This window comes from Ceratotherium simum, chromosome 30 (genome assembly GCF_057802395.1).
Source record: "Ceratotherium simum simum isolate JZ-2026a chromosome 30, ASM5780239v1, whole genome shotgun sequence".
In the NCBI taxonomy this organism is placed as follows: Eukaryota; Metazoa; Chordata; class Mammalia; order Perissodactyla; family Rhinocerotidae; genus Ceratotherium; species Ceratotherium simum.
In genome coordinates this window covers 1478824-1493071 of record NC_141929.1, presented here as the reverse complement: position 1 = coordinate 1493071, position 14248 = coordinate 1478824, and the positions used below count along the sequence as shown (strand labels likewise).

The following is a 14248-nucleotide window of genomic DNA, read 5'->3' as shown; positions in this document are numbered from 1 at the left end:
AAACTCCTTGGTTCCCACGGTGGACGGTCTCCTTCCCAAAAAGACCCGTGTTCTCGGAATGGCAGGGTCCACAGACTTTAAACCCACGTCCTTCATGACGCTTTTAGATCACTTTTTCATGGTTACAGCTTCTGTTCCTCTTCTAGTGGTTGCTAAATTGGGTTTATAAGGTGCATCTTTAACTTCCCGTGACGTCGCGCCTTTCCACACAGACGGTGTGCCTTGCCTTGCCCTGCCCACCCGCCTGCTGTTGTTGCTACACTTTTTTATTTGTTGTAAACCCCACCCTGCGTTCTTGATATTTTTGTTCCAATAGTTATCTCTTAAAGAGAATTCAGTAATAAGGGAAATGACGTCCACTTCCCACGTGCTGCTCTTCCTGCCTGGCTGGGACCTGGAGTCCATCGGCAGCAGACACGCTCACATCTCTGGTTCAGGTCGGCTGGGGAGGAACTCTGTCAGTGTCTGTGTGTTTGAAAGGGTCTTTTTAAATTTCAACTTCATTCTTTTTTTTTTTTTTTTTGGTGAGGAAGATTAGCCCTGAGCTAACATCTGTTGCCAGTCCTCCTGTTTTTCCGGAGGGAGATTGGCCCTGAGCTGACATCTGTGCCCATCTTCCTCCACTTTATGTGGGACGCCGCCACAGCATGGCTTGGTAAGCGGTGCGTACGTCCGCACCCGGGATCCAAACCTGCGAACCCTGGGCCACCGAAGTGGAGCGTGCGAACCCAACCACTACACCCCCGGGCCGGCCCCTCACCTTCATTCTTGAAAGATGCTTTCTCTGGATGTCGGATTCTAGATTGACAGATTTTTCCTTTAGTTGGTGAAAAACGGTCCTCCACTACCTCTGCTCTGCACTGTTTCACAGGGATCTGCCACCGTCTCAGGCCACACCCCCAGACTGCCTCTGCCCTGTCCTCTCCAGGCCCTGCCACCAGCTCAACACTGGCACAGCAAAGGGGAAGCGGGATGGCCGCCTGGGAGGTGAAGCCGTGGGCGTGGGGAAAGCCACACAGCACCAACGCACCAGCTGAACCCCGCTGGAGACAGAGTTTTGGCAGCAGGGCTGGGGGGCCGTGGGCGGCTTTGTTCCAGGAGCAGGTGGGGGTGTCAGGCCATAGGGGTTCACTCCTGCACACTGTCAGGGTCACAGGCCAGTTTGGGTGCTTTGTTCTAGCGAAGTCCCACCCGGCCCCACATGTCCTCCTGGCCCTAGTAGGCAGCCAGCCATCTCCTGCAGCTGCCAGGGCCACAGACAGTGGCACCCTCTCCTCTCACAAGCCAGCAGCCTGCACCCTGAGCTCCCCCGGTGTGGGAGCCTCTGGTAAACTTTGGCAGCAGGCTGTTTGTGGCAGGACCCGCCCCCAATGACACTGCACCCAAAGGCAGTGAGGCTCATATTTCTTCCTAAGCACCCGGCTGCTAAGGCCGAGATTGGGGGTTTCTCTGCCACCGCCCATCACTGGCTCCTGACCATGCTGCATCTTCCATGGCTGAGACTGCTGCCACAGCTCACAGACCGGAGGGCCACGCACACTTGCTGGCCCTGGGCAGACATTGGGGTGCCGTATGTCCTGTCCCTTTGGCCCAACTTGAAGCTCCTTGTCAGAGCCCCAGAAAGCGGACCCTTCAAGCCCCAGGAGGCCAGGAGCTGGTGTGCCCGGTGCAGGAAACGGCCGTGGGTCTGTTTCCCCTTCCCCAGCGCCCCAGACGGCATCCTGGGTCTCTGCCATTTCTTTGCAACAGGGCATGTGGCCCCGCGTGTGGCTGTTGGAGAGCGAGGAGCAGGCATCTCTTGTCTGCTCAGAACCAGTGCCAGCATAGTTTTTTCAGGAGTAGTTTTCCAGAGTGGAGCCTGGGGGTGGTGGGACCCCACTGTGTGGCCGCTCACAGGGGAAGACATCGTCTAACGGGGTGCCCCGTAGGAGTGCTGCCCTGGGGCAGGGCAGCTCCAGGACTGACAGACAAGCCCCTCCCACTGCTTGAGCGCTGGGCTGTGGTTGGGGGGGGCAGTGCCAGCCCACGTGGCCACAGCACCTAGGGGTCTGTGAGGTGCCCACAGGCCCCTCAGCCCTGCCCACCCGCCTCCTCCGCCCATCTGGCCAAGGCCTGCTGGAGAGAATGGGCCGCAGAGGGGGACCTTTCCAGCTCATCCTTTCCAGGATCTCATCCTCTCCCCTGGGGGGCGGGAGGCAGAGAGTCAGCAGGACCTGGACCACGCGCTGTGGCATCTCCGTGTTGAGTGTCCTGCGGCAGGGATGCCCTCCCTGGGCTGGTGCAGGCTGTGGCCAGGCTCCCTGTCCTGCCGTCTGGGGAGGATGCTGGAGTTCTGCTGCTCAGGCGGTGCTTGTCTCTGCAGAGGCATCATGGCCCCGTACGCGGTGCCCTCAGAGCTCCTGCTGGTGGAGGAGATCCCGCGGAACCAGATGGGGAAGGTGAACAAGAGGGACCTCATCAGGCAGTTCTACCCACACGACCAGGGCGCCCCCGAGGCCAGGCGCCAGTGAGCCAACGTCCCCTTCAGACCAACAGCTCCTAACTCAGGCAGAACAGTGAGGTCTGACTGGAGTGAGGTCACGGTGCGAGGCCTCCTCAGCCCCAGGCTGATTTCAAATCACCAGGCGACCCTGTGTCACCTCTGCCCTGTCCTCAGGACATGCCTGCATCTGTGCGTGGCCCCACATGCGCAGGCCCCCCGTTCCCAGGTGTCCTGAGGCTGCCGGGCAGGTCCCGGGAGGGTCCAGAGGTGTCACAGAGAAGCAGGTCTCCAAAGGGAATTCAATAAAGGCTCCATGGAGAAGTCAGACGCCTGTGCTGTGTGTCTGCCCAGGGCCTGGTGTGGGTCATTGCAGGCACAGGAGTGCACACCTGTGCACCTCACAGAGCAGGGCATCTCCGGCCGTCAGGGATGCCTGTGTGGCGTCCCAGGTGACCTGCGACCTCTCCTGAGCCTCCTGGGTGGACACCCACCTGCTCTGAGGAGCCGACCCTGAGGACAGGCCTGGGCATCTCCTTTGTCCTTCCCTGGCGTTTCCCTGGGCGGCTCTTGGCCAGCCTCTTCAGGGGCAAGCCGATGGCCATGGGGATGTGGCTCAGCGACCAGAGACGAGGAGCAGAATGCCTGGACCCTCTGCTGGGGGGCTGCGAGCAGCCCCTCGGCCCTCGCGAAGGGAGCCTTCCAGACCAGGACTTGGCAAATCTAGGGATGGACCAGGTGGTCGGTATCTTGGGCTCTGTGGGCATGCAGTCCATGTCGCAGCCACTTACCTCCACCATCGTAGCGTGAATCCTGCTGTACTCACATAGAGTCCAGACTTGTCATGGTAGCCATAGGCTGACCGTGAATGGCCTGCAGCTGCTCTGCCGTGACCCTTGACGTCCACCCCATGCTTCTTCCTCCACAGTAGCTCTCTGCTCTTAGTCTTTGTCTGAACGTCCCCTTCCCAGACCACCCTCCCACCCGATTCACGTCTACCCTGACGTGGGCTCCCCTCTAGGCAGCCCCAGGTCCTCTGCCCCCCAACCATGGGCGATGGGGCACACTAACCTGCAGAGAGTGACCACGCATGTCCACATCCCCTCTTCCCTGTTCTTGGTTGTGTTGATTCAGATGCATGGGTGCCCGTGTGTACATACCAAGTGGAGAATCCAGAAGCTTCTGGATCATTTACTGGAGACCAGGGCCACTCCTCTGCCCAAGACTGCTGGGAAGTGGCACTCACAGCACAGCAGGAGTCTGACCTCGACTTTTCCAGAACATTCTGTTCCCAAAATTTGTGTCTGAAAGAGCAGCAAAATGTGGGAGCTGGAGGCTGGAGGGGCCACCCCAGCCCCAGTGGCGGTGCAGTGCCTTGGGGACAAATAGGCCTTGAGAGGCTGTAGTCCTGTGAGGGGAGGGCAGCATGCAGGGGGCCCGGGATCACTCCCCACCCCAGAGCTGCATGTGGCCTCTGACTCCCCCAACGCCTGACCCTGGACGTGGCATTTGCTCCGAGGAACGTCTCCCCCATCCTCCCTCCTGCCTAAGGCCTGGACACGCACACCAGTCACCCGCCTACCAAGCAGGCCGGGCCACTGAGGGGCTCAGCTGCTGCACCCACAGCCCGGCTCCTCTTGATGGCACACGACACCGTGGCCAGACACCCCGAGCCCCAGCTCCCGGCTGTCCTTACATCTGGCCCTGTGGTGAGTAGGGAGCCACGTGCTACTGAGAAAAAGCAGACTTACTGTTGCAGGATCTTTACTTAATCTCACTGATTTGACACCGTGTCTGTATCAGTACTGAGAATTTTGATTCCTAAAAATGTTTACATAATTATTTGCTTTATGCTATTATCTATACGAAATATTTTCCAAAAAATAATGGTTGTCCTCAACTAACAGCAAGACTGCACTTTGTCCTCAGAACACGTCCCTCTGAGGACAGTCAGAACACTGCACCCCCCCCGGCTAAGTCAAGGTGATGGAGGTTCGCGAGGCTTCCAGAAAGTGCCCCCTTGCCTGGAAATGTGCACACACGCGCACGCCTGCTCCCTGAAGGCACGACCATCGGGCAGCCCCGTGTGGTGAAAGCTGGGAGCAGGCTGCTGCAGCTCCGATAACACGCTCGTGCTTGTGGCCTCACTCTGCCAGTGCTCCCGGAGACCACGTGGAGTCTGAACTTACTGAGAGGCAGCCAGGAGGGTCCAGCGTGCCTGGCGGGGGGCTGCTCCTCACACGGGCCACGTCCTCAGAGCAGAGGGAAGGCCGGCTGTGCCTCCAGGGTCCCTCAGGCCCCAGAGAGGAGGGGATATGCCTGGCTCGTCCTGTCCCTGGGTCTTGCCACGTCCCTCCCTTTGGATGTAAACTCATTGGTGGCCGGAGTGAGGCCCCCGTCTGAGAAATGGGTTCTGTTTCCTCATCCATTTATTCAGCGGATGTAGGTGGAGTTCAGCATGTGCTTGTGCAGACACAGAGAGCTGGCCAAGGTGAGAGACCCCCGAGGGGGGGCAGACTTGAAACAAACACAGAAACGGGGCCAAAACCGCCCAGCCCCTCCCCAACACCTGAAGGCCCACACCCTCTCTGCCTCAGTTTCCCTAATCTGTGATTTGAGGCTGGTGCTTCCTCAGGGCTCTTCTGGCTCTGACCAAGGACTGAGGGCTTTGCTCCCTCGGGAGCCATCTGTGGGGGCTGGCAACCCCAGCACAGCTTCCCACTCAGGAGCTCCCCACCCCTCCTGGCTCCTCTGTGGGCTGCATGTACAGTCCCAGCAGCCGGGGGTCAGCACAGGCCAGGCCGCCAGCACCCACTGACCGGGCACTTCTATGTCCACCCAGTGGCAGCCACCGCTGGAATCTTTATGTCTAATCCCCACACCAGCCCTGCTGCCACACTAACAGCACCAGGTTCCCAATGGTCAGGGGTCACCCACAGTGAGCCCAAGGCCTCTGGTGGTCCCTCCATGCCCCGGACCCTCCCCCTGCCGCCTTCACACTTGGGACCTGAGAACATCCACTCCTGGGCCTGGTTTCCCTGGAACCTCCCTCCCAAGCGCCTTCCAGATGGGTGCAGCATTGGGAAATGTCGTGGGCACGGACATCTGGCCGAGAGCAGAACCCTCAGTGCTGGCCCACAGGACTGGCACAGACACCCTTCGTGTCCTGGGTGAGTCGTGACCACCCCCACCCCGAGGGCCCAGGAATCAGACTCCAGGTGTGTCCATGAGCAGCGCTGCCTGCTGCCCTGGCCCCCAGCTAACACAGGTGGGGCTGGGACGCCCTGCAGCCCAGGGCAGGGAGGCCAAGCGCCCCAGGAGCAGGAACCCATGTCTGCCTGCTCAGAGAAAGAGGGGCCAGCCAAGCCCCTGCAGGAGGAAAGGTGTGAGTGCTCGGCGAGGCAGGGCTGCCCGAGAGCCGTGTCGTGGGCGCCAAGCCTGGGCTCCCTGACTGACTGGAGACAGTGTCTTGACATGAGTACAGCCATGTTTGGCCGCTCCATTGACCTACAGCCACCAGCACAAAAAGAAATATAAAAGCTGCTTTCTGCGTGGTGGGAACTGGCCCTTCTCTCACGGAGGGAGTTGCAAGTTGTAACATTTCAAGGCTCTTGGAGCGTCGTAGCACGGGATGGACTGGCCATCTGTGCCGGGCTGGGACGATAACCAAAGAGAACAATGCACGTACACAACTACTGGGCTGGGACGTTAGCCAGGGGGGCTCAGTGCACATACGCCACTGATAACCATTTTGTGCATGGGAACACTAAATGCTTGCTCTGCAAACTCTGTAGTTGCTTACTCTAAAAATTACTGATGGTATAAAAACTGTTGGAAACTGAGCCCTAGTGAGAGTTGCACCTGTGGAAGGGACACCTTGTCCAGGACGTGTGATCCTTGCCCAGCCGCGTCGATTGACAGAGCTCTCCCGGCAGTGGGGCGTGGATGTTGTGAGTAACTGATTTGATGTGAAGTAATTGATTTGATATAAAGTAATTGATTTGATGTGTTCTCTTTTCGGTTAACCTGGTGTTTCTCTTTCTGGTTGATTTGTGTCATTTCTCTTCAGCCGATGTGGGTGTTTTCCCTTTCCAGTCGGGCTGATGTTTTTCCCCTCTTAATATTTGACCTATTTGGATCTGTTTGCAGACTGTCACCTTTACTATCCTCTATATAATAAAATATACCTTCAGTCCATTTGTTTGGAGTGGAAAGTGTCTTTTACGTCTCTGATCGAATCCCCAAACCTCTCATAACATAATTGGCGCTGTGAGCAAGATTCGATTAAGGAGATGCCTTTCCTATTCAAACGAAAGGTAACTGAAGCCAAGGTGGAAGAAATTCCAGGATGGGAGGACCCTCCCTTTTGCACTCTGGCTGGGGAGTGGGCTCGTAGGTCAGGGTTATGTGAAGCTTGGGATGCTCGTCTGCGACGATTTGAACCGTTGGATGTGACCAAAGCTTTGCAGATGGTGGAAAGGAAAGAGAAAGATGATGTTTCTTTTTTGGCATGGCGAGGTTGGTGTTTGTTGACTGCTTATCGCTGGGCTATAGAAGATAGGGATAAGATACAGACAGAGAAGGCACTCTCGGGAAAAGAAAATCTAAATTTGCAGTCTCGCTTGGCTGTGATTCAATGTCAATATCTTGCACTGGGAGATCAGGCTCGTAACTACCAAGCTATAGCAGAAAAGGCTGCTGTAAGAGTTGCCAAATATAAATATAGAAAGAGAAGAGGAAAGGTAAATGAACGAAAAGTTCATATGGCCATAGCATCGGCCGGTCCTAAGTGGGACCCGGACACATGGGATGGTGATATCTGGGATGATGATTCTAAAACTGATTATGAGGAAGAGGAAAAACCGCCCAAACGCACAGAGGCACGTCCTCTTCGCCGTCGGCGGATGGAAATAGATGGTAATCATTCTGTAAGGAAAGATGTGATTGAAGATTTTAACCAACAAGAAATTTCTGATATTTTAGCCCAGGCTACACAAAAGCCTGGGGAAGCCATTATAACCTGGCTTGTTCGCCTATATGATATGGGCGCTACAGGAATTAATCTGGATGCAGGAGATGCTTTTAAATTTGTAATTTTGTCCAATGATCCAGTAATACGGGGAGCTTTCAGAGATTGGAACATGAAGGCTCACCTCCCAAATGATCGTGGACAAGACACTGATGGTACAACTTTATTGGCTCTTGCAGTAAAAGGAGCTCAAGATAAATACCCCACGGATGATATGTGGCCGGACACTGACAGACCATGGTATACTTTAAAAGATTGTGTCCAAAAGATGAGAGAAGAAACCATGAAACGGGCTGTGTTTCTGGGGTGTGATGAAGCTTTAAATGAAATGACTTTAAGAGTCCAGGTGCGAAACAAGTTGATAAAAACTGCACCTCTGGCATACAAACAAATAATTACAACCCTTCTCATGAATGAAACTGAAAGCCCTATATCAACACTTGCAGATAAGATTATGCAGCTAGCAGAGTTGGGAGACTGGCAGACAACTGAAAACTCTCCAAGAAGGGAAAAAAGAGAAACATTCTTTAAAAAAGATAAAATGACTCGAGGTGATATGTTTTTGGCCCTACTCCAGGCAGGAGTACCTAAAGACCAGATTGATGGAATTGACACTAGAGAATTATAGAAACTATATAAAGAAAAAGGGCTGAATGTAAAACAAGTGAATAGAAGGGACAGTATAGAAAATGCTTCCAACCCAGTGCCTACTGCACCTAGTGCACCACCTCCTCCCTTGGATCCTCTTCTTGCTGACTTATGTGATTGAAGGGAAGGCCAAACCTCTGTATTGATTAGTGCCACTATAAGAAAAGATATTAGACCACATGTACCAATTAAAATATTTTGGAAGAATAGATCTACAACTAGTGTGAAGGCACTTGTAGATACAGGGGCAGAGGCCACCCTTATCTATGGGAATCCAACTAAGTTTCAAGGTACATCAATTCTGATAACTGGATTGGGAGGAAAAGAAATCCAGACAGTTACCACTAATCTTTCTATGCAAATTGGGCAACTACCCCGGTGCACATATCTAGTTATGATTGTGCCAATACCAAAATATATAGTTGGGATTGATATTCTAAAAAGATTGATATTAAATTTGGCTGATGGACAATACCAATTTGCTATTAGAGCTTTGTCTTTTCATATTAATGCTATAATTGTGGGATGTTTGCATCATGAAGTAGAAATTCCACCTGCCACGCAAGTGATCAATCAAAGACAGTATCGCATCCCTGGAGGACAACAAGAAATATCTGAGACCATAAAAGATTATTTGGCTGTAAAAGTCCTTCGCAGAGTAACTACAGCCTAGAATAATCCTATCTGGCCTGTTAAAAAAGGTGATGGGACATGGAAGATGACTGTAGATTACAGAAAACTAAACAAAGTGACTCCGGCTATTCAAGCGGCCATCCCTGATTTGATTACTCTTATAGAAAAAGTGCAGTGTTATCCAGGCACTTGGTATGCAGTCATAGACTTGGCTAATGCCCTTTTTCACCATACCTATACCTAAAAGTGTCCAAGAACAGTTTGCTTTCACGTGGCTGGGACAACAATATACCTTTACTAGACTTCTTCAGGGATATGTGCATAGTCCCACTATCTGCCATCGACAGGTTGCTGAGACCTTGGCAAAGGTACCTGCTTCTGATGATGTCCAAATAGTACATTATATAGATGATATTATGATCCAAAAAAATGAAGAAGAAAGAGTACAACAACAGTTAGAAAAAGTAATGGACACACTTGAGGAGGATGGATGGAAAACTAATCCAGCTAAAATTCAGGGCCCGAGTTCAAATGTTAAATTTTTGGGAGTACTTTGGAATAATAAAAAACAAAAAATTTTACCTAAAGCTAGACAAAAGATATTAGATTTTGCAACACCCCGTAACAAAAAAGAAGCACAAAAATTTATTGGATTATTTGGATTTTGGAGGGCACATATTCCACATTTAAATCGGCTCCTTGCACCTTTATATAAAGTTACCAAAAAAATATATAAATTTAAATAGAAAATGAAACAAAAAAAAAGCTTTTGAAGCAGCGAAGCATGCTATGCAGACTGCTTTAGATCTATGGCCAATTAAACCGGAACCCATTGAGTTACAGGTAGATGTCATTGATCAATATGCCAGCTGGAGTTTATGGCAAAAACAAGGTGCCCGACATTATCCTCTGGGATTTTGGAGTCGCAAGCTTCCCTGTTCCAGTGAAAGATAGAGTCCTTTTGAAAAACAGTTGTTAGCCTGCTATTGGGCTCTAATAGACTCAAAAAGCCTTACCCTGGGACATGAGGTAATTATGCGACCTCAAATACCCATCATGCAATGGAGTCATAACACGCCTGTTACTCATAAAATTGGACATGCACAAGAATTTAATATCATCAAATGGAAATGGTATATTCAAGACCGGGCCAAACCTGGCCCAAAGGGGTTGTCTCTATTGCATGAACAAGTGTCTAGATATAGCAGTGAGCCAACTGTGTCACCTAAGACTGATATAACAAAATCTCCTGTTAAATGGGGTGTCTCATATGATCAATTGACTAAAAAACAACAAAAACATACCTGGTTTACAGATAGTTCTGCCAAAATGATATCGAGCTCACAAAAATAGAAAACAGTTGCCTATAACCCATCCACCCAACAAACAATTGTCACCACTGGAGATAATATGAGTAGCCAATATGCTAAACTCTATGCGGTGTATCAGGCACTTCAACAAGAACAGGGGCAACAATGTCATATATATACTGATTCGTGGGCAATGGCACAAGGTTTGGCAACGTGGATGCCACAATAAAAAAAACATGATTGAAAAATTAATGATAAAGAAATATGGGGAAAAAAATTATGGGAAGACATATGGTTATGGTGTCAAAACACGATTGTTACTATATTTCATGTTGATGCTCACAGTTCTTTAATTTCTACAGAACGAAAACATAATTCTCATGCTAATCAGCTGGTGCAGATTCGTGCAACGCACAACCCAGGCTTAGCACAATGGGTCCACAAAAAGAGTGGACACTTGGGAGAACAAGCTTCATACAGGTGGGCACAACAAAGGGGAATCCTGTCACTCACGATGATATTGCCACTGCAGTACAACAGTGTCAGTTATGCCAACAGTTAAATAAACGGGGAGTTCCACACCCCTACCAAGGTCATATCCAAAAGAGATTATTTCCTGCTCATACCTGGCAAATAAATTTTATTGGACCATTGCCAAATTCTTGTGGATATACTTATGCCTGCACTGCTGTTGATACATATTCTGGTTATTTATTGGCTATGCCAGCTAAAGTGGCCACCCAACAGAGTGCCATAAAATTATTAGATACAATTAAGTTATATTATAGAACACCAAGGCAAATTCAGAGTGACAACGGTTCCCACTTTACAGGTAAGTTGATTCAAACCTATACCAAAAAAAATTATATAAAATAGATTTATCATATACCTTATTACCCCCAAGCTGCAGTCCTCATAGAACAAATAAATAGATTGCTTAAACAACAATTGAGGAAACTTGGTCATGGCTCATTAAAGGGGTGGCACAACCATTTAAGTAATGCTCTAAATGTGTTAAATAATAGGCCACTAGGCCCTAATGAGACTCCTCTGTCAAGGTTGTTACCAACAAAGATTACAGAAGTGGCAGCCGCCACCCATGAACTTATGACCTTAACCTACTGGCCCCTGACTCAGTCTGCTAAACTGCCTTTTCGTGCCACGGCCGAAGCGGCTGGATTGGATTTATCTACTGTTCATTCTATTCAATTGCCCCCTAAGAAGCAGTCTATAGTCCCTACTGGGATAGGGGTACAATTTCCCAAAAATACCTTTGGTTTGTTAAAAGGACGCTCTGGACTGGCAGCAAAAGGTATTGATGTACTGGGAGGAGTCATTGATCCAGATTACCAAAAAAAAATAAAATTTATATTATATAATGGTAGTGACACAGTACTAACGGTAGAGTCTGGGGAACGAGTGGGACAATTATTGGTGCTTCCCCTCCTGACTCCAAATGTGTCACAAAGACAACCTCCAAGTAAATTAACTAAAAGAAAAATACAAAGATTTGGGTCTACAGATAGATGGAAACCTGGAGCAAAGGTGTGGGTGACACATCCACCCAATGCGGCTCCCCGTGCCGCAGAAGTGGCCCAAGGGCCCACTTACAACACTCATAGTTATGTATCCAAAAAATGAGCAGTTATATCATGTTCCTAAAAATTCTGTTTCTTTGCGTAAATAGATACTCCTGCTGTGTTCGCTATGCTGTGCTGCACTTCCATGTCTGCTGCAGACCTACATGCCAACTAATGTCTCTGTAGGACAACCTTTGACCCTACACTGCTAGACCAACTGCTCTACACCAGTGGGACCTATAACCTAGACTATAAATGGCCAAAAAATTTGGTCTCAAAAACATCAAACAATCTCTCGGTACAAGCCCACATCTGATCAGTCACGCAAAACTAGTTATAATTTCTCCATTGCTCTGCCTTCTGTTACCCTCCGTGATGGGGGCTGATCTGGACTTCTACAAGCTGGTTTGTTATGCCTAAGTGTTACCTTATCTAATGTTATCTTTGATGCTATACATGATTTACAAGATCAAGTTAATAACATTTCATATTCTAAGGGGTTATTTGGTTACCTTGGGGTTTGGGTCCTTTATTGCGAGATAGTTTTATAATTATTATAGTCATTAAATTTTAAATTCTTGGATGTGCCTTATATACTTGTGTATAAAGTTCATTGTCTGTACATATGGTGTCTTATGGTTAATAGAGACGGCCACGGCCAAATATGTCTTGACATGAGTACAGCCATGTTTGGCCGCTCCATTGACCTATAGCCATCAGCACAAAAAGAAATATAAAAGCTGCTTTCTGCGTGGTGGGAACTGGCCCTTCTCTCACGGAGGGAGTTGCAAGTTGTAACATTTCAAGGCTCTTGGAGCGTCGTAGCACGGGATGGACTGGCCATCTGTGCCGGGCTGGGACGATAACCAAAGAGAACAATGCACGTACACAACTACTGGGCTGGGACGTTAGCCAGGGGGGCTCAGTGCACGTACGCCACTGATAACCATTTTGTGCATGGGAACACTAAATGCTTGCTCTGCAAACTCTGTAGTTGCTTACTCTAAAAATTACTGATGGTATAAAAACTGCTAAAAACTGAGCCCTAGTGAGAGTTCCACCTGTGAAAGAGACACCTTGCCCAGGACGTGTGATCCTTGCCCAGCCGCGTCGATTGACAGAGCTCTCCCGGCAGTGGGGCGTAGATGTTGTGAGTAACTGATTTGATGTGAAATAATTGATTTGATATAAAATAATTGATTTGATGTGTTCTCTTTTCGGTTAACCTGGTGTTTCTCTTTCTGGTTGATTTGTGTCATTTCTCTTCAGCCGATGTGGGTGTTTTCCCTTTCCAGTTGGGCTGATGTTTTTTCCCTCTTAATATTTGACCTATTTAGATCTGTTTGCAGACTGTCACCTTTACTATCCTCTATATAATAAAATATACCTTCAGTCCATTTGTTTAGAGTAAAAAGTGTCTTTTACGTCTCCGATCAAATCCCCAAACCTCTCATAACAGACAGTCCCTGCTGCCATCTTTGGGGAGGACAAAATGAAACGGTCCTGGGGGAAACGTGGGAAACTGCAGCATGATGCCCACTTTAGATGAGATGACCTCGTAAAAACAGTACAGCACCTGGCTGACTGTCAGCAATTGATAAATAGGAGACACGTGCCTGCAGGTGCATATATCTCACACGCACCTGTGTACATATGTGTGCTCATATGGACACGCACACATACGTGTCCACGTACCTGCATACACACGTGTGCTCGCACATGCTCATGCAACCTGTGTACATACGTGTGCTCGTGTGCACACACATGTGCCCTGTGACACTCCCCAAGTCCTTGGGCTAAGTGGGACCAGGATTATAAAATAGTTTTCCAAAAAGCCCTGGAATCACCTTAAGCTCTGAAATCCCAACTCTTGCTGTTTTATGTTGAGTTTCTACATAAAAAATTTTTTGAAGGTTTCCAGCACTAAACAGTCAATTTGAAAACTACAGCTCTAGTCCCCTCCCCCATCACCCCCACAGTCCCCTCCCCCATCATCCCCAGCCCCCTCCCTCCATCCCCAATCCTCTCCCCATCACCCCCAGTCCCCTCCCCATCATCCCCAGTCCTCTCCCCATCACCCCCAGTCCCCTCCCCATCATCCCCAGTCCCCTAACCCATCACCCCACAGTCCCCTCCCCCATCACCCACAGTCCTCATCCATCACCCCACAGTCCCCTCCCCCATCACCCCCAGTCCCTCCCCATCACCCCACAGTCCCCTCACCCGTCACCCCACAGTCTCCTCACCCATCACCCCCAGTCCTCACCCATCATCCCCAGCTCCCTCCCCATCACCCCATAGTCTCCTCCCTCTGCAGTCCCCGCCTCCTCATCTTGCACGTTCCCGCCTGCCCATGTCCCCAGTCTCCTTGGCGACAGTGGGGCCTGTCTTTCTCTTTATGGACTCTGTGTCTCTGGTCACTTGCTCATGGTCACTTTTGTCATTGTGGTCCTGTGTGCAGTGTCATGGTTGCTTGGTAGCCCTTCTAGAACCTTCCTGAGTCAGAGTGAGAGCAGCCTGCACTCCACCGGAACGCCCTGTGCCCTGCATTGGCAGGCCCTCTGGGGCT

General features: G+C 50.2%; 1 protein-coding gene across 4 annotated transcripts in view; it reads left to right on the top strand.

Moving 5' to 3' along the window:
* The window catches only part of ACSF3 (acyl-CoA synthetase family member 3), a 79431-nt gene extending 66355 nt beyond the window's left edge, over positions 1-13076 (top strand). For 3 of the 4 annotated variants that reach the window (XM_087419782.1, XM_004437021.3, XM_087419783.1), the window contains one exon: positions 2363-3607. In XM_087419782.1, coding sequence (XP_087275908.1) covers positions 2363-2510 — 148 coding nt within the window. In that variant the 3' untranslated portion in view covers positions 2511-3607. Of the gene's footprint in view, positions 1-2362; positions 3608-10461 lie in introns of those variants that run through there. The other variant, XM_087419784.1, reaches the window with a different exon arrangement.
* Positions 13077-14248: the final 1172 nt, after the last annotated feature.